The sequence below is a fragment of the Trichomycterus rosablanca genome, chromosome 8, assembly GCF_030014385.1.
Source record: "Trichomycterus rosablanca isolate fTriRos1 chromosome 8, fTriRos1.hap1, whole genome shotgun sequence".
NCBI lineage: Eukaryota > Metazoa > Chordata > Actinopteri > Siluriformes > Trichomycteridae > Trichomycterus > Trichomycterus rosablanca.
In genome coordinates, this window is record NC_085995.1 from 31928894 (window position 1) to 31950143 (window position 21250).

The 21250-nt window shown below is 41.0% G+C and overlaps 2 protein-coding genes across 2 annotated transcripts in view; one reads left to right on the forward strand and one right to left on the reverse strand.

The window, feature by feature from the left end:
• Window positions 1-21250, reverse strand: part of immp2l (inner mitochondrial membrane peptidase subunit 2) — a 176100-nt gene that overhangs the window by 26619 nt on the left and 128231 nt on the right. The window lies entirely within an intron of this gene.
• lrrn3a (leucine rich repeat neuronal 3a) lies at window positions 282-21169 on the forward strand. The gene is made up of 2 exons (XM_063000061.1): window positions 282-331; window positions 17844-21169. Exon 2 carries the CDS (start codon window positions 18133-18135, stop codon window positions 20215-20217), a length of 2085 nt encoding a protein of 694 aa, XP_062856131.1. The 5' UTR covers window positions 282-331; window positions 17844-18132; the 3' UTR covers window positions 20218-21169.

Sequence of the window (21250 nt, forward strand, 5' to 3'; positions counted from 1 at the left end):
CGAGTGTGCGAGTGTGTGTGTGTGTGTGTGTGTATTAACAGCACAGCACAGGCAGTGTTGTTCAAATAGCGGATACACTCTGTGCCAGTGTTCACCCAGTGAGACAGATTGGGATGGAGAAATAGAGAGAGAGGGAGGGTAAGAGAGAGCACGAGAGCAAGCATGAGAGAGAGCATGAAGGAGAGAGAGTAAAAGAGGAGAGCAGCATTACACATTCGCACCAGCCCTTTTTTTGGAAAAACCTCTACCTTTGCACTGTCTGATTAACAGCAGGAGGAATTGGAGTGTAGAATGTATCACATCCATCAAACAGGCAGCATTCTCATCTATGGTAAGATCAACTCTATGATTCGCAGCTTGTGTGTGTGTGATGTGATGAGTGTTTGTGCAGCGTGCAAATGCAGAGCTTTCTCCAACATGTTTCTGACGCCATCAATTACATTTAGGAGGTAGGAGGTGTATTTGATATAGTTTCTTATTTTCCGCCCTCGTGCCGCATACAGCCGATAGAATTAGTGCAGACTGCAGATGTGTTTAGGCAATGACACAGTAGTCAGTCTAGCAGTCAGGCGAACACTCCACAGGTATCAAAAAACGAGATGCATTCACAAGCTACATCTAAAACACTGTCGTTCTAGAGAAAGTAACCAAGCATAAGTCCCAAATTAGCCGAATTGTTCAGATAAAATAGATAAAATAAAATTTGTGGAAAATTAAGGGACAAATAATTGAAAAAATACTGCAGAAAAATATGTTGGGTTTAGGTTACATCTAAAACACAAGAAACAGGTAACAGAAAACAGTTTTAGATTTGGCATGCATGTAAATACTAGATTAGAATTACAATTAATAAGAAAACATTTGCATAGAACTCTTGCAATTAATTTAAAATGATTTAAATTACAAAGTGCAGTATCTGAATGAAGCATTTTAATAAAACAGCTACAAGACAAGAAATAACATGATTGTATACACTCACTTGCCACTTTATTAGGAACACCATAATAACAAGTTATGGTCCAGTTTTGACCCAGAACCACCTTCATTCTTTGTGGCCAGGCATTAAAAACATTCATTAGGTTTTGCTCCACACTGATAAGACTGCACCATAGAACTGCTGCAGATCTGTCAGCTGCAAATTCATGATGCAATGCCCTTTTTTCACCACATGCCAAAAGTAATCTATTGGATTCTCTATTGGATTCAGATCTGGTGATTGGGAATGCTATTTAAGTACACTGAATTAATTGTCAGGTTCATAATGCATTACGGGGCAGTGGGTAGCACTGTTGCCTCACAGCAAGAAGGTACTGGGTTCGATCCCCAGGTGGGGCGGTCCGGGTCCTTTCTGTGTGGAATTTGCATGTTCTCCCTGTGTCTGCGTGGGTTTACTCCGGATGCTCCGGTTTCCTCCCACAGTCCAAAAACATGCAAGTGAGGTGAATTGGAGACTCTGAATTGTCCATGACTGTGTTTGATATAACCTTGTGAACTAATGAATCTTGTGTAATGAGTAACTAACGTTTCTGTCATGAATGTAACCAAAGTGTAAAACATGACATTAAAATCCTAAAAAACAAACAAACATAATGCATTACGCATTCTGACATGTCACATTATAATGCTGAAATTAGCCATAAAACAATGCACATGGTGACTACATTTATACAATACCAAATTAGAAAGGTGCCACGAAAATAAAATACCCCAAATTATAACACCAGCAGAAGCCTGAACCGATGACACATAGCAGATTGTGTACATGAATTTAAGCTTTTAAGGTCAAATTCTATTCCTACTATCTGACCGGGCAATTTTCTCAATTTCTTATTGTGCAGTTTGAGTGAACCTGTGCCCACCGTATCCTCAGATTTCTGTTCTGGGCTGACATGAGTAAACCCAGTGTAATTTTCTGCTGTTGCACTCCATCTGTCCATTCATGTTATGCATTATTTTCTGTTTACCATGAATGTAAAAAGGGGTTATTTGAGTTTTCATAGCATTCAGCTCAAACTAGCCTGTCCATTCTCCTTTGACATTTGTTCCACCAGGTGTTAAAACCTACAGAACTGTCTCTCACTAGATGTTTTCTGATTATTGCACCTTGTATTGTAAACTCTAGAGACTGTTGTGCATTAAAATCTCATGGGACGAGCAGTGACATTCTGTAAACAGCTTATTCCTCATGCCATGGTCAAGGTCACTCAGATCACATTCTTCCTGTTCAGTTAACTAAAGCTATTTACCTGTGTGTGTATGATTATATGCATTCTGCATTCTGATATATATATATATATATATATATATATATATATATATATATATATATATATACACACCAATTAGGCATAACATTATGACCACCTTCCTAATATTGTGTTGGTCCCCCTTTTGCAGCCCCATACGCAACAAACTGTGATGCACTGTGTATTCTGACACCTTTCTATCAGAACCAGCATTAACGTCTTCAGCAATTTGAGCTACAGTAGCTCATCTGTTGGATCGGACCACACGGGCCAGCCTTCGCTCCCCACGTGCATCAGTGAGCCTTGGCCGCCCATGACCCTGTTGCCGGTTTACCACTGTTCCTTCCTTGGACCACTTTTAATAGATACTGACCACTGCAGACCAGGAACACTCCACAAGAGCTGAAGTTTTGGAGATGCTCTGACCCAGTTGTCTATCCATCACAATTTGGCTCTCGTCAAACTCTCTTAAATCCTTACGCTTGTCCATTTTTCCTGCTTCTAACACATCAACTCTGAGGATAAAATGTTCACTTGCTGCCTAATATGTCCCACCCACTAACAGGTGCCATGATAAAGAGATAATCAGTGTTATTCACTTCACCTGTCAGTGGTCATAATGTTATGCCAGGCCATTTGTCTTTAAATATGCCCTATACAATATGAAAATGCAATTACTTAATAATTTCCACATTTAAAACAAACACGTGAGAAATGTGCTTCTATTAGATTGTATTGTAATTGCATTAATATGGAAGGTGGGGAACTATAAATACACAAGCAAGCGCTCAAGTGGCACAGCAGTCTAATATACTAGCCTACCACTGCAGACACCTCAGTCTCAAGTTCATGTCTCGATGGTGCCACTGGCCTGGCCTGGCGCTCAACACACTCAATTAGCCTTGTCTCAGAGAAAGAGAGCTGCGAATAAAATCACCTCCTTGTCTCCAGCCATAAAAGACTAAACGGTTCTTTGCACCTTCAGGTAACTTTCCAGATTGTACTGAAAATATTTGCTGTTGTCAGGTCTCACATAAAACCTTTAAGAAGTCCCCCAAAGGGCCAAACCAGAAAAAATCTATTTAGTGAGCTAACTAGAGTCTTTTTTTATGGAAGCACCACGAGTCTTGGCATGATTCAATGATATCAATGACTATTATGAGTAAGATTATAAAATGAGACTAAATGAACACACACACACACAGCAACAGACTTGGTGTTGAAAGTGTAGTTTGTTTACTCTCAGTGTCATATACTCCAACCACCAATTTACACCTAGATTCAACAAACCTGCTTGAATATGCACATTAAAGCGCTTCATGTTGCATGTTGATGGTGTGTAGCCAGTTAATTATTCACAGTCCATGTAGAATTGTTTCACTTCATTACACATCTTCATGACATGCTTATAAAAATACTAATTCATACATTACTGTCCAATACTAAAAGCATGCATGCTACATGGTGGAGAATTAACTCAAAAACAAGGCTCAACGAAGCACAACTCGTTTGCAAGCAGTTTTGCAGCACTGCGTCATCCAAGAAAACATACATTTTACAGGAGAATTTATTCTTATTGATCAGAACATAAATCTAGATGTGAACGAGTGAGTTGATGGATAAGTGCTTTTTTGTTGAACTGGATCCCCACATAGGGTGTAGTTCTGCCCAGTCCACACTGTTTCAAAGACCCACAGTGACCCCAAATCAGAATAAAGCCAAAACTAAAGAAGAATGAATTAATATATTATTTATTACAAATACCCTTTAATATTGAAGGTAACCAACCCCAAGGTTACCTTCGAGGTCTAATAAAACCCCGCTCTGTATCACGCAACCTACGAGCCACTAGAACTCGATCCTTTACCCAGGACTCGAGGAAGACACGCATCAAGGCTCTTCTCTGTACTTGCACCCAAGTGGTGGAACGAACTTCCTCTGTCTGTCCGAACATCTGAGTCTCTCGCTGTCTTCAAAAGATGATTAAAAACCTTCATCATCATCATAAAAAAAAAAAAAAAAACCTTGGTTCTAACAGTGTTTCAGCAGATTTGTGTTCTTGGACTGTTGTCTACTTAAAACTAGAGTAAGATAATGTCTACTATGGAAGCACATCTGTAAGTCGCTCTGGATAAGAGTCTGCTAAATGCTAAAAATGAAAATGTAAATGTAAATATTGGACACAATCAGTAATAATTATCTCTTTGTGTATGGCTTCTGCTAGAAATCATTACAAGCCTTATTAACATTACATTTTTATTAACGTTTTGATCCTCTGCCAAACCGTGACAGTGTCTATTGTTCAATTCTCAACTTAAATAATAAATAGAATTAATAAAAGCGCATCAAGTTCCAAGAAAGGATTGAATGGTTTTTCTTTTTTTTTTTATGGAATGCTTTTTTATATTGGTGAACACAAAACCACAGGACAGTCTTGGTACCGCTGTGATAAAAGGCAGTCCACACGACAGGAACACAATAGGAAGAAGTGCAGATTGTATTCAGAACTAAAAGCGAGGTGAATAATAGCAGGCTGAACTAGTTAAAATATCTATGGGGATTCTGTCAGCAGTAGTGAAGTCTAATTAATTGCATGTGTGCTGAATATTCGCTAGCAGAGCAGAGCGGGTGAGAGCTCATAGACTTTATTTTACCTGCTTCCTGTACTGCCATGTTTTTTTTTTACCCATATCAGCATTAATGCTCTGCTAATTCTGGGTTACATTCATATCTGAACTCTCTGAGGCTTCTTTTTAACCTCAATACTTCAAACAGGGACAGTTGTAGCTCGGTAGGAAGAGCTCTAGTCTGCCCACCTTGTACTTATCAGGGGCTACAGGAGCTTCCAAACTACACTGTACACGTTTATGTTTATATATGTCAAATGAAGGTGTTCTTCTGAATGCTACTGTCTGTAAGCAATGGCCAGTAGCATGCCGAAGGTCATTTTGTAGGAATCTGTCAGTGCGCCTACAGTTCTTATTCACACAAAGGAACAGACACGGTCCTGATGCTGGGTTGATGCCCTTCTACAGCCCTGTCCAGCTCTCCTTGTGTAACAGCCTGTGTCCTAGTATCTTATCAATGGTCTTGAGACTGTGCTGACACAGCAAAACTTCTTGAGACGGCATGTATGGATGTGCCATGGAGGAGTGGGATGGCCTTGAGGAGTGGGTCTACCTGCAGCGGTGTCTCGTTCCCTAGGGCAATCGGGCGACGCACCACCAAAGGGTGTCTTGCCTCTGAATATCATAGTTGTCACGTTGTGTTCCGTACAGTACCGCCCCTTTTGGCCAATTTCAGTCTGATCGCCCAGATTGCTCTGATAGACTCTCACATTAAGGGCATTTTCTTTCAACTGTTGTCCCTGCAATGCAATCTCTATGGGTTCCGGGAGGGCTAGCACTTACGTCCTTGCATCATACATAACCTGGTGTAGGGACAATAGGGGCAGCTAGTGATCAGGTCACTATGGCTATGTCAACTCCAGTGAGTAATGTATACAGTGTATCACAAAAGTGAGTACACCCCTCACATTTCTGCAGATTTTTAAGTATATCTTTTCATGGGACAACACTGACAAAATGACACTTTGACACAATGAAAAGTAGTCTGTGTGCAGCTTATATAACAGTGTAAATTTATTCTTCCCTCAAAATAACTCAATATACAGCCATTAATGTCTAAACCACCGGCAACAAAAGTGAGTACACCCCTTAGTGAAAGTTCCTGAAGTGTCAATATTTTGTGTGGCCACCATTATTTCCCAGAACTGCCTTAACTCTCCTGGGCATGGAGTTTACCAGAGCTTCACAGGTTGCCACTGGAATGCTTTTCCACTCCTCCATGACGACATCACGGAGCTGGCGGATATTCCAGACTTTGCACTCCTCCACCTTCCGCTTGAGGATGCCCCAAAGATGTTCTGTTGGGTTTAGGTCTGGAGACATGCTTGGCCAGTCCATCACCTTTACCCTCAGCCTCTTCAATAAAGCAGTGGTCGTCTTAGAGGTGTGTTTGGGGTCATTATCATGCTGGAACACTGCCCTGCGACCCATTTTCCGGAGGGAGGGGATCATGCTCTGCTTCAGTACTTCACAGTACTTATTGGAGTTCATGTGTCCCTCAATGAAATGTAACTCCCCAACACCTGCTGCACTCATGCAGCCCCAGACCATGGCATTCCCACCACCATGCTTGACTGTAGGCATGACACACTTATCTTTGTACTCCTCACCTGATTGCCGCCACACATGCTTGAGACCATCTGAACCAAACAAATTAATCTTGGTCTCATCAGACCATAGGACATGGTTCCAGTAATCCATGTCCTTTGTTGACATGTCTTCAGCAAACTGTTTGCGGGCTTTCTTGTGTAGAGACTTCAGAAGAGGCTTCTTTCTGGGGTGACAGCCATGCAGACCAATTTGATGTAGTGTGCGGCGTATGGTCTGAGCACTGACAGGCTGACCCCCCACCTTTTCAATCTCTGCAGCAATGCTGACAGCACTCCTGCGCCTATCTTTCAAAGACAGCAGTTGGATGTGACGCTGAGCACGTGCACTCAGCTTCTTTGGACGACCAACGCGAGGTCTGTTCTGAGTGGACCCTGCTCTTTTAAAACGCTGGATGATCTTGGCCACTGTGCTGCAGCTCAGTTTCAGGGTGTTGGCAATCTTCTTGTAGCCTTGGCCATCTTCATGTAGCGCAACAATTCGTCTTTTAAGATCCTCAGAGAGTTCTTTGCCATGAGGTGCCATGTTGGAACTTTCAGTGACCAGTATGAGAGAGTGTGAGAGCTGTACTACTAAATTGAACACACCTGCTCCCTATGCACACCTGAGACCTAGTAACACTAACAAATCACATGACATTTTGGAGGGAAAATGACAAGCAGTGCTCAATTTGGACATTTAGGGGTGTAGTCTCTTAGGGGTGTACTCACTTTTGTTGCCGGTGGTTTAGACATTAATGGCTGTATATTGAGTTATTTTGAGGGAAGAATAAATTTACACTGTTATATAAGCTGCACACAGACTACTTTTCATTGTGTCAAAGTGTCATTTTGTCAGTGTTGTCCCATGAAAAGATATACTTAAATATCTGCAGAAATGTGAGGGGTGTACTCACTTTTGTGATACACTGTATATATATATTTTATTTATGCATTTTCTCCGCTTTTTCACCCTTTTACCGCATCCAATTGCCCAACTGTGTCATGCTTCCTCTCCACCAATGCCGATCCCCGCTCAGGGACAGTGGTAGCCTAGTGGGTAGAGCTTTGGGCTATCAACCGGAAGATTGGCGGTTCAAATCCAGGCTCTGCTATGCAGCCACTGTTGGGTCCTTGAGCAAGACCATTAACCCTGTCTGCTCCAGGGGCGCCGTAAGGTGGCTGACCCTGCGCTCTGACCACAGCTTCCAAACAAGCCTGGATATGCGAAGAAAGAATTTCATTGTACTGTACAACTGTGTATGTATATATGACAAATAAAGTATATCTTCTTCTTCTCTGATTGAGGAGAACGAAGCTAACCCACGCCCCCTTCGAGACGTGGGCAGCATGCCGTATGCATCTTATCACCTACACTTTGACGAGTGCAGTGCAGCTCAGCACTGTGTACGGAGACACACACCCTGAGAGCACTCTTTTCTCATCTCTGTGCAGGCGCCACCAATCAGCCAGCAGAGGTCGTAATTGCATAGGTTATGAGAGAGTGTCCCTATCCGGCTTTTTTTCTATATCCCACCCAAATCTGAACAACAGGCCCATTATTGTTCATGTGGCCACATGTGTTTTTACCTATGCGCCACCTGAGCGGCAACTCCAGTGAGTAATGTAATTTTTAAATTGTGATTTGTATCCATAAACCCGTTAAATAGGTCACCTTGGCTATCATCGCAACTATTGCCCCCTTTGAGAGATACGGCAGGAGCCACCACTGACTACCTGTGCACCCTGAATGGGCTGCAGATTCCGTCTCATGCCACCGGTAGTGACAAGGACACTAGCAGACCGCAAAACTAGAGTAGAATCAGTCCGTCTGTGGTCACCACCTGCAAAACTATTCTCTTTTTAGGGGTCGTCTTGATGTTGCCTCTTCAGTAAATCCGTAAAACTTTCATTTGCACCAAAGGAGGTGAAAATGCTTCGCAATCGCTTATTCTTCCTAACTGGACAGACTGATTTCCCTGAAGTTTAACTGACATGGTGTTTAACTGACATACTGTGATGATTAAGTGTTCCCTTAATCAAGCAGTATATAAGGTAATTATAAAGAGACTTAGATTAAGATCCATCAACAGCAACTGAAGTAGCTCTTTAACACTTAGCAATTTAGCTTGATTACAAAAACTTAATAAAGTGCTTTTCATTTGAATTGGACTGTTTTACTGATCAAAGGAAAATTCCAAAAAAACAATAAAAGAAAGAAAATGTAATTACTTGATAACCCAAGTTTTAGCTCATGTTTTTGTTTCAGTTATTAATTCATTTAGAGATTTACACTGATCAGCCATAACATTAAAACCACCTCCTTGTTTCTACACTCACTGTCCATTTTATCAGCTCCACTTACCATATAGAAGCACTTTATAGTTCTACAATTACTGACTGTAGTCCATCTATTTCTCTACATACTTTTTTTAGCCTGCTTTTACTTTGTTCTTCAATGGTCAGGACCCCCACAGAGCAGGTATTATTTGGGTGGTGTATCATTCTCAGCACTGCAGTTACACTGACATGGTGGTGGTGTGTTAGTGTGTGTTGTGCTGGTATGAGTGGATCAGACACAGCAGTGCTGCTGGAGTTTTTAAATACCATGTCCACTCACTGTCCACTCTATTAGACACTCCTACCTAGTTGGTCCACCTTGTAGATGTAAAGTCAGAGACGATCGCTCATCTATTGCTGCTGTTTGAGTTGGTCATCTTCGAGACCTTCATCAGTGGTCACAGGACGCCGCCCATGGGGCGCTGTTGGCTGGATATATTTGGTTGGTGGACTATTCTTAGTCCAGCAGTGACAGTGAGGTGAACTCCATCAGCATTGCTGTGTCTTATCCACTCCTACCAGAACAACACACACTAACACACCACCACTATGTCAGTGTCACTGCAGTGCTGAAAATGGAGCTGATAAAATGGACAGTGAGTGTAGAAACAAGGAGGTGGTTTAAATGTTATGGCTGATCGGTGTAGATTCTGTATGATTAAATAAACCTTTTCTTATTGCATCTATCACAGACTGTAGTGAAGCACCCTGTTGCACACTGAAGCATCATGCTAGTGCAATTCTTAAACGTGAACCAATGACTTAAAAAGCTAAATATACAGCATTAGCATTTCCTGCTAATTTACCCTAAATGTCTCCCCGCTCACATTTCCATTAAGGCTAATAATGTGTGCACAACAATGCACTACCGCTCAAGAAAGCTAATAGAACTGAACGTTCACAGGCAGGAAAAAAAGAACTAATGTAATTAGTGTGTGTAACGGTAAAGCTTAACCAAAGAGAGGAACGAAAACATCTACACACCGTGTGCGACTGTGCATATTTCAAAGCACACTAATTTGTACACATGCCTTGAGGATGCGTACAGTCAGAGAAAACACGTATTCAACCACTTCTCTTTTTCTGTTATTTATTATTCCGTCTGTGTGCAGCTCCACTTTAAATTTGTACACAAAGCATATTGACCTTAGATATAATAATATAATAATATATAAACAAAGTGTGTATTTATAATTATAAATAAAATATAATTATTTTTTAAATATTTTCTTTATGCATTTCCCTTTTCTCTCCCTTTTTACCGCGTCCAATTGCCCGATTGCGTCACGCTTCCTCTCCACCAATGCCGATCCCTGCTCTGACTGAGGAGAATGAAGCTAACCCACGCCCCCTCCCGTGTCGTGGGCAGCAGCCGTATGCGTCTTATCACCTACACTTTGACGAGTGCAATGCAGCTCAGCGTTGTGTACGGAGAGACACACCCTGGGAGCACTCTTTTCTTATCTCTGTGCAGGCGCCAACAATCAGCCAGCAGAGGTCGCAATTGCACCAGTCATAAGAGAGAGACCCCATCCGGCTTAGTCCCGCCCATATCTGAAAAACAGGCCAATCGTTGTTCATGTGCCCGCTCAGCCTTAGCCGGCAGGCAGAGCTGAGATTCGATATGATGTATTCGAGATCCCAGCTCTGGTTCCAGCATGTGTTTTACCGCTGCGCCACCTAAGCGGCCCTAAATAAAATGTAATTAATAGGGCATTCAATTCAATTACTTCACTACGTTTCAAGGCTACATCAATTCTTGATATTATTGCTGAAAAAATAAATGCTTCTGTACAAACTGCACCTGACTTTAATAATAAGAGACTGAAGATGAAAGAGCTTTAAGTTCTCAGAAAAATTATTAAAAACAATATCATTCCCAGACAGGTGCACCACAAAAGATGTTACTTGCTAATAGTCTGAGAGTAATAGTCAGCTCTCAAAAACAGTAGAAAGACATTATACATCATGAAAGATCAGCTGAATGGACCGATGTACCAGTACATACAGTATTACTGGAGAACTGAATCTGCCACTAAACTAAATCGGGACGTTTCACCAAGAAATCAACCCCAAACTTACTCACCGACCTTTTTATTAGGTATGCCTATCTCATGCATTCCTTCATTATTTTATTAGGTACAATTACTACAAAAATGTACTTTGTCACCAGCGCCGAGATTCTGAACTCCTCGGTTGCTTTTGACTGATAAATAGGGTACAAAGTGTACAGAGAAACAGATTGGTGACGGTCAGTAATTGTATACACAAAAATTTAATCAGTATTGTAGGTATTGCTCATACAATGATCAATTACAGTATGTACCAGACAGGTGTACCTAATAAAGTGCTGAGTGAGTGTAAATAGTACATGAAGTTTGTTTGTTTATTAGGATTTTAATGTCTTGTTTTACACTTTGGTTACATTCATGACAGGAACGGTAGTTATTCATTACACAAGGTTCATCAGTTTACACAAGGTTATATCAAACACAGCCCTGGACAATTTTGTATCTTCAATTCACCTCACTTGCATGTCTTTGGACTGTGGGAGGAAACCGGAGCTTCCGGAGGAAAGGGGGGAGAACATGAAAACTGCACACAGAAAGGACTGGGACCACCCCACCTGGGGATCGAACCCAGGACCTTCTTTCTGTGAGGCAACAGTGCTACCCACTTAGCCACCGTGCCACCTGATTATTAGCTACAATGTTACAATAACTACAATAGTAGCTACAAATACTACAGAAATGTACTTTAATGTATTTAACTACTGACAAAATATAAAGTCAACAGCGTTGTGTGATCAGAAATTGTCCACTGATAAAAGGCTAAAGAAAGACAACGGCTCTAGTACAACCAGGGTATGTGTTCCTTATAAACAGGCCAGTACATTTAAACAGTATTTAAAAATCCCAACAACACTGCTGCACCTGCTACACTCATAACAGAACAACAAACACTACCATGTTATCACCGTGTTAGTCTCATTGCAGTGCTGAGAATGGTCAACCACCCTTTAATCTCTGGGCAGTGGGGGTTGCTTTCAACTGATACATGGCTGACAAAGTGTACAGTGCAACAGATTGGTAACAGTCAGTAATTGTATACACAAAAACTGAATCAGTATTGTAGGTGTAGCTTATACAATGATCAATTTCAGTATGTACCAGACAGGTGTACCTAATAAAGTGCTCGGTGAGTGTAAATGATACATGAAGTTAAAAAAAAAAAATTAAAGTCAGTTTGTCAAGAGGAAATAAAAGAAATTGAACAACAATGACCCAGAAAGTTAATACTAATGTTCAGGGTTGCCAGAGTCATAATGTATTTTAAAATCCACCAAAATGCATGGAAAACCACCAAAACATACTTATGAAAAACAATATACTAATTAACTGCTGATATCTTAAAGATCAGTAATTATAAATTATTAGTGACATTTGAAATATTTTTATTTGCAATGTCGTGTTACCTTGAAACCTGTCAATTTCCTTGCCGGTTACAAATAAAATCCGCCCAATCTGGCAACACTGCTAATGTTATTCATGTATAAACTACATGTAAATACCATTTACCCCATTAATTGTTTTTGCTTATGTACAGAACGTACACTATATTAAATAATAAAAGCTAGTGTTTCCTGCAATTATGTGATTTTTAAACTGGTACACAATTGCTCATTTTAAAATAACTGACTAAAATTATCTTCTAATAACAATGTTTGTCATTCAAGCGCTTGGCGTAGAGAAAAGCAGGTCCCAGATTTAACAGATGGCTTTAATGGAAAAAAATGTGAAAAACACCCTTGTTCCCACCTGGCAATGTTGACTCCGTGCCATCCACAGACTAAAGCATGCATACTGTCATACAGGAGGGGTCTTGGCAAAGTTTCTCCTGTACCAGTACTGACAGCTTCATCTAACATTGCCCCGGAGTGCTACGGCTTCTGCTCTCAAGGTTACAAATGAATCAAAACATCAATACATGGCGTCAGCCCGGGTTAAGCCAGAGTACTCTTAAGCTGAGCACCTATCATCCGGTTCCTTCTACATAATGCAGCTAAACTGAGCAGCAGTGACATGACTAAGTAATAGGCTTTTAGCCTGAAAAACATGCTACTAGGCTTGTTACAGTGACAAGGTTTCACTCTTCATCTTGGTAAGCAAGCTGATGGTTATACTATTTTATTTTTTAATACTAAATAAAATGGATTTGCTTATTTAGTTTAGTTCCTTAAACTAAGAATTAGGCCTTTAACAATTATTGCATAATCATGGTTAATCATCAGGATCCACAATTCTACCTTTTTATGTATTCACATCACTTATTATAACATTAAAATTCAGGTCACAGAAGATGTATTCCATGATTTTTACTAAACACTTCATCTCAGTCGGGGTCTTTTTCTGTGACTGAATAACTGCACAACATACACTACTGTATTTGGCCACTATATGACCACACCTATTTACTGGAGAGTTCAGTTGTTTTATCCACACCCATTGCTTACAGGTCTATACAATTAATTATTTAAATAAATTATATGTTTCCTTCATTGTGGGAACAGTTCAAGAAAGGCACTTTCCTTTTAGGATGGTGGTCTGCACAGATCAATGACCCATACCATACTGAACAGTTTTGGTATGGATTGGAAAGTGACTGTGAGCCAGACCTACTCGTCAGCACATGACCTGACGAATGCTCTTTGGACTAAATAGACACAAATTCCCACAGTCATTCCCAAAAATTCAAAAAGAGTGAAGACTCCATTAATCTAACAAGCTCATAGTCAACTCCACATTCTTTCTTTTTTTTCACTCCCTCCCCCGTTTTTCCCCAATCTCTGAGGTCCCGTAGACATCCATATTGTATATGGTGAGACACACAATGCTGCTTCGTGAGTTCCTCACCTCTTGTGCAGCAGCAATGAGAAACCCCATTAACCCCAATCTCTCAGACACAATACTTTATGCATCTTAAAGATGTAAACGCTGAAAAATGGACAAATATCTAAACCTCATCAATGCAATCACAAATGTATATCTTGTTAAGATATTTAATTTAACGAATTAATATCTTGTTGAGATATTTAATGACCAAACAAAGTAAAGTTCAATACTTCAACAAAAATAAACATATTTACAGTGCCTTGCAAAAGTATTCAGCCCCCTTGAACTTTTCAACCTTTTGCCACATTTCAGGCTTCAAACATAACGATATGAAATTGTAATTTTTTGTGAAGAATCAACAACAAGTGGGACACAATCGTGAAGTGGAACGAAATTTATTGGATATTTTAAACTTTTTTTAGAAATAAAAAACTAAAAAGTGGGGCGTGCAATATTATTCGGCCCCTTTACTTTCAGTGCAGCAAACTCACTCCAGAAGTTCAGTGAGGATCTCTGAATGATCCAATGTTGACCTAAATGACTGATGGTGATAAATAGAATCCACCTGTGTGCAATCAAGTCTCCGTATAAATGCACCTGCTCTGTGATAGTCTCAGAGTTCTGTTTAAAGCACAGAGAGCATCATGAAGACCAAGGAACACACCAGGCAGGTCCGAGATACTGTTGTGGAGAAGTTTAAAGCCGGATTTGGATACAAAAAGATTTCCCAAGCTTTAAACATCTCAAGGAGCACTGTGCAAGCGATCATATTGAAATGGAAGGAGTATCAGACCACTGCAAATCTACCAAGACCCGGCCGTCCCTCTAAACTTTCAGCTCAAACAAGGAGAAGACTGATCAGAGATGCAGCCAAGAGGCCCATGATCACTCTGAATGAACTGCAGAGATCTACAGCTGAGGTGGGAGAATCTGTCCATAGGACAACAATCAGTCGTACACTGCACAAATCTGACCTTTATGGAAGAGTGGCAAGAAGAAAGCCATTTCTCAAAGATATCTATAAAAAGTCACCTGGGAGACACACCAAACATGTGGAAGAAGGTGCTCTGGTCAGATGAAACCAAAATCGAACTTTTTGGCCACAATGCAAAACGTTATGTTTGGCGTAAAAGCAACACAGCTCATCACCCTGAACACACCATCCCCACTGTCAAACATGGTGGTGGCAGCATCATGGTTTGGGCGTGCTTTTCTTCAGCAGGGACAGGGAAGATGGTTAAAATTGATGGGAAGATGGATGGAGCCAAATACAGGACCATTCTGGAAGAAAACCTGTTGCAGTCTGCAAAAGACCTGAGACTGGGACGGAGATTTATCTTCCAACAAGACAATGAACCAAAACATAAAGCAAAATCTACAATGGAATGGTTCACAAATAAACGTATCCAGGTGTTAGAATGGCCAAGTCAAAGTCCAGACCTGAATCCCATCGAGAATCTGTGGAAAGAGCTGAAAACTGCTGTTCACAAACGCTCTCCATCCAACCTCACTGAGCTCGAGCTGTTTTGCAAGGAAGAATGGGCAAAAATGTCTGTCTCTCGATGTGCAAAACTGATAGAGACATACCCCAAGCGACTTGCAGCTGTAATCGCAGCAAAAGGTGGCGCTACAAAGTATTAACGCAAGGGGGCTGAATAATATTGCACGCCCCACTTTTCAGTTTTTTATTTCTAAAAAAAGTTTAAAATATCCAATAAATTTCGTTCCACTTCACGATTGTGTCCCACTTGTTGTTGATTCTTCACAAAAAATTACAATTTCATATCGTTATGTTTGAAGCCTGAAATGTGGCAAAAGGTTGAAAAGTTCAAGGGGGCCGAATACTTTTGCAAGGCACTGTATATAAACAATAGGAAATATCCAGTAGCCTATGGGGGAAATAGGGGTGTTCAGACATTCCTGATTCCAGCTGTCAGATAGTCTTGGTCTAAAAACATTGGCTTTGCAAAAAATTCCAGCTTTCTGAAGCTCATGATGTAGCATTTGTTTATACCAGGTCATATTTTGAGGATGTACTTTTAAAGTAGCATGTATCCCTGTCAGTGAGCTTCCACTTGCAACCATCTGTACATCTTTGACAGGCCCTGCTATGACTTTGGAACCCGTCCCCTTTAAAACACTGAATCATTTCGGCCACCCACTGTTTTTAACTCTGTGAAGCTTCAAGTGCAACGTTGTGCTGTGCTAGATATCTTCTCCGACAAGACCACAGAATAATGGCAGTTGTCTTAGAGTACACAGAGTGGTTATTACTGAGGCCGATGATGTGAAATAATTGCCTCTCAGTTCATTTATTTGCCTGTGATGACTTTATAAGCAATTCTGCTACTCACTGGACCAGAAATGCTCACGATTATTAAACGAACTGTAATGGCGCTGGACTCATAACTCAAGAAAAGTCATGATCCATAACGCCCAAAACTAACAGTTACCAGTCAAGCATCACTTTAAAAAATACAACATTTCATAGACAGGTCACACATCACTGCTACCTTCATTATTTAACCAATCTTATACATATATTCACTGGCTACACCGACCTACCATATAGATGCATGTTGGGTTTGTTCAATTACTAACTGTAGCTTATCAGTTGCTCTATACACTTTGTGACCCCTTTTACTCCATACATCAATGGAAATTGACTGAGCCGTTCCATACTCTCACTGACCAGATATTATTTGAGTGGTGGACCATTAACTGACCTTAATGATTGTTTATCTTGTTACTGAGCTCCAGCGATAAGCCAAAACATTAAAACCACCAACACACATTGATTCAAGAGGACATTTTACATTTACATTTTCAGCATTTAGCAGACGCTTTTATCCAAAGCGACTTACACAATGAGCGGAACACGATGAGCAATTGAGGGTTAAGGGCCTTGCTCAGGGACCCAACAGTGGCAACTTGGTGGTGGCGGGGCTTGAACCGGCAACCTTCTGTTTACTAGTCCAGTACCTTAACCACTGAGCTATCACTGGCCCAGGACATGATGATATGGTGTTTGGTGTGAACCAACAGAAGAGCTACTGTGGCTCAAACTGCAAAGAGTTTTAATGCTGATGGATGTATTACAACACACAGTACATTAAACCCTTCTATACATAGTTGCAGGCCATGCTAACTTCCGTCCACTGTCAAAACCACCAACAATGGAAACACCATTCGCTCCCTCAGTGTTTGTGAGTTAATCCTTTGCTCCCAATTTACCTGCCTCTTGTACTGAACTAATCAGTAAAATAGTGTATATATACAGTATATATATATATATATATATATATATATATTTATTTATTTATTTATTTTTTTAACCCCATGTGGGGCCCTGACCCCAAGGTTAGAAAGCACAGGGTTAATCTGTTTATTTTGAACACCCCTCCAATTGCTGTCAATGTATTTTTAAATGTTAAATCAGCTGGTCTATACATACTATCAATAATATAAAAGACATAAATAAATAAAGGGTTAGCAATGGACTCGGTGGGTAGCACTGTCGCCTCACAGTAAGTAGGTCCTGGGTTCGATTCCCAGGTGTCTGGGTCCTTTCTGTGTGGAGTTTGCATGCTCTCCCTGGGTCTGCATGGGTGTTCCCAGGGAGCTCCGGTTTCCTCCCACAGTCCAAAAACATGCGGTCAGGTTAATTGGAGCTACTAAAATTGCCATTACGTAGATGTCTCTGTGTGTGTGTTAAGGTGTGAATGTGTTCGTGTGTATGTCTGCCCGGCAACGGACTGGCGCCCTTCCAGGGTGTTTCTGTGTGCCTTGTGCCCATTGAGAGCTGAGATAGGCTCCAGCACCCCCCAACCCCCATCCATAATAAAGGATAAGAGGTTTAATAAGTGTGGAGTGAGTATATGGTTAGCATGTCTGTGACAGCCCGATTTTCAAACCCAAAGCAATCCTGGTTTTAATAAACGGCAAAAAGACTTAGGGTTCATATTCTGCATCCAGTAATATATGAAAGCACTTAAGTTGAACACGGTCATATTCAATTTTTTGATTGCATGGAATAAAAATCTCGCTAAATGTCAATATTTTTCACTTTTCTTAAATGCCAATACCACTATTGGTCTCCTCAGAGGCGGCATGGTGTTCATTACATTTCTTGGGTCTTCTGTTTTTTTGCAGATGGAAATTGATGCGTGACTGATCAGGGATAATGATGGCGGACTGATTCTCCCACAGAAAGCAGAGCTTTTCCATTCCAACTAAGCAAAGGAAACACTAACCTTCTGAAATGAAGTTAGCTTGACAAGCTCACACCAGGTAACCCAAAAGCTGCTCCTCTGTGCCAAGGACGACAAAGAAACTGGCACTTCGGGGACCCAAAGTCAGCAGAAAAGCACCCTGTTTTCGTGGTAACAGATGGAAGCCTTTACTCTGTAAGGACTAATTTGCTGAGGAGAACTAGGACAAGATGAAAGATCCGCTGTTTGTGATCTGTTTGTTAGCAGGACTCGTACTGACTGGATCTAAGTGGACAGAGGCGTGTCTTAAGCTCTGCAAATGTGGAATCAAACCTTGGTTTTCTCACTCATCCTTTTATTTTGAGGCTTTAACTGTGGACTGTAATGATCTGGGACTTGTTTCCGTTCCTGAGACACTACCGTCGGACACACATGTTCTTCTGTTACAGAGCAACAATATTGGAAATATTAAAAAACCCTTGGATTACATGGTAAACCTGACTGAACTGAACCTGTCGCAGAACAATGTCTCTTCTCTTGGCGATGTCTTTCTTGGTAAACTTGCTCAGCTTCTGTCTTTTCACCTGGAAGAAAACCGGATAACAAGCCTTTATGATAACAGCTTTGCCCACCTACCGAGTCTTCAGGAACTCTACATCAACCATAACCTTGTCTCGCATATCAGTCCTATGGCTTTTCATGGACTTGGCAACCTCCTGCGACTCCATCTCAACTCAAACCATCTGCAGGTCATCCGACAAGAATGGTTCCATCCACTTAACCAATTAGAAATACTGATCATCGGGGATAACCCAGTTGTTCAGATACAAGACATGAATTTTAAGCCACTCTGCAATCTCCGTAGTCTTGTCCTAGCAAGAATGAACCTTACGGAAATCCCTAATGATGCTCTGGTAGGTCTGGATAAATTGGAAAGTATATCGTTCTACGAAAACAAGTTTGCCAAGGTGCCCCGAGATGCCCTTCGAAAGCTAAAAAGTCTTAAATTTTTGGATCTTAACAAGAATCCAATCGAAAGACTTACTCAAGGCGACTTTTCTGATGTCATCCATCTGAAAGAGTTAGGAATCAACAGCATGCCGAAGTTAGTCTCGATTGACAGCTTTGCTGTCACGAACCTTCCTGAGCTGACCAAGATTGAGGCTACCAACAACCCCAGACTGTCGTACATCCATCCCAATGCCTTCTATAACCTTCCAAGACTGGAGACCCTGATGCTCAACAACAATGCCATCAGTGCACTCCACAGCGTCACGATCGAGTCCCTGCCCAGCCTCCAGGAGGTGAGCCTGCACTCCAATCCAATTCACTGCGACTGTGTGGTCCGTTGGATCAACATGGACAAAACTAAGATCCGCTTCATGGAGTCGGATGCTCTTTTGTGCACAGGTCCTCCAGAGTTCGAAGGTCGACATGTCAGGGATGTGCACTTCCGAGAGATGATGGACATCTGCCTTCCTGTTATTTCTCCTGAAAGCCTTCCTGAGCGTATCACAGTCCCTGCTGGTCAGTCAGTCTCATTACACTGCAGGTCGTACGCTGAACCAAATCCAGAGATCTACTGGGTAACCCCTTCAGGAGAAAGAATCTTACCGAGGATGGTGTCGAACAAGTATTTTGTGCATCCTGAAGGAACGTTTGAGATATCCAACATTTTGGAGCGAGATGCAGGCCGGTACACTTGCATTGCACATAATCTCATTGGAGCTGACACGAGGTCTGTTTCCGTGGCTGTAAACGGGCACTTTCCAGAACCTTTAAACAGATCTTTAGATCTACACATCGATGGAATACAACACCACTCAGTAAAGATTTCTTGGGTCCCACCTAAGAGCAGCCTTGTGTCGAATATCAAGTGGTCCACTATGTTGATCTCAAACCGCCCTTCCGTATGGTTCACGGCACGTGTCCCGGCTGATGCGAAGATATTTAATCTGACAGATTTGCTTCCCCTTACGCAGTATGAGGTGTGTGTTGAAATTACAGATTTGCAAAAAAGGCAGCTCAGGAATTGTATGAACGTCAGTACAACAGACCAAGCTGCTTCAGTTCACAAATCTGACAAGGATGAAGCGTTGATCATCAGCGCCATCGGTCTGCTTTTGATGACATCCACCGTGACATGTTTACTCATCTACAAGTCTCTCAGTAGTGATCATTTTTACACAAAGTTAAGTAACAAAGAAGCCAAAATACCACAAAGTCCAACCCCCTTTCAACCGTCCCACCCTGATCAACTCTGGAAACCAGAAGCGGATGCATCAGTCCTGGACTTAACAAACGATACAATCTAAAAAAAAAAACACTTCTGTGATGAAACAACAAAACAAAATGCAATGGACACAAGACTTTGATAGACATTTTCCATTGTTGTTTCAAAGTAAACCTGCGATAACACAGTAACACAGCAAAAAAGGAATACAAGACTCAGGAGTCGTCATCGTGGAACAATGTGACATTGTCTAAACTCGACACTTCCTTTAGTCTAAATGTCACGTATGGGAATCAATCCACTCGAGCTGCCTGGTGAGAAATGTTCCTTCAGACAGGATCAAGGCTCAGAACATTAAAGCTTGTGTCTGAATGCCTGACTGTTCATGTATAATGCAGATCCACGGTAGCTTTTGTTTCTATTGTGGGCTTGTAGCAATACTATCTGCTCTGTTTTAGTGGGAAGCTAAACAAAATAAATTTTATGATCCGCTACGCTCATAGAGTAGATGACTAAAGTGTACAGATGTTAAAGACTTTGTGGCAGAAATACATTTATATAAAAAAACTACAAACTGGTCGTCTGGAATCTCAGGAAAGCAACGATTTTCTGCTACAATCTTTCACATTTTTATCAGGCACTTGAGACTATGTTACAAAACAGGGTGTCCACAATAACCCTCAAGTCAATACTTAGGAAAACTTTTTGTCCACCTTAAATGTCATAAAATATGGATTTATTTTAATGTGAAAATACATGTGAGAAAAACTGAGGACTTTTTTTTATTATTTACATAAACTTTACATTTTCTCATGTTAGCTTGTTTCTCTAGAGGGAAAATAAAGCAATTAAACACTCATCTAGCTTATACATGAGTACTATGTCAGACAAGGTGTTTTAAGGATCTGCATAAACCCCTAAAATGTTGTATCAATCATGTACTTTTTGACCACATGTGAGGTATGGACACCTTTGAGGGGTACAAAAGACAAATCAATAAGCTATTAAGTGAATAAAATGCAATTTTAGTCTAATTCCTCTTTGTTGCATTGTTAGACTCCGTCTCATGCATGACATCTATGCTGGCTGAGGTCTTCAGACTAGCACACACTTCC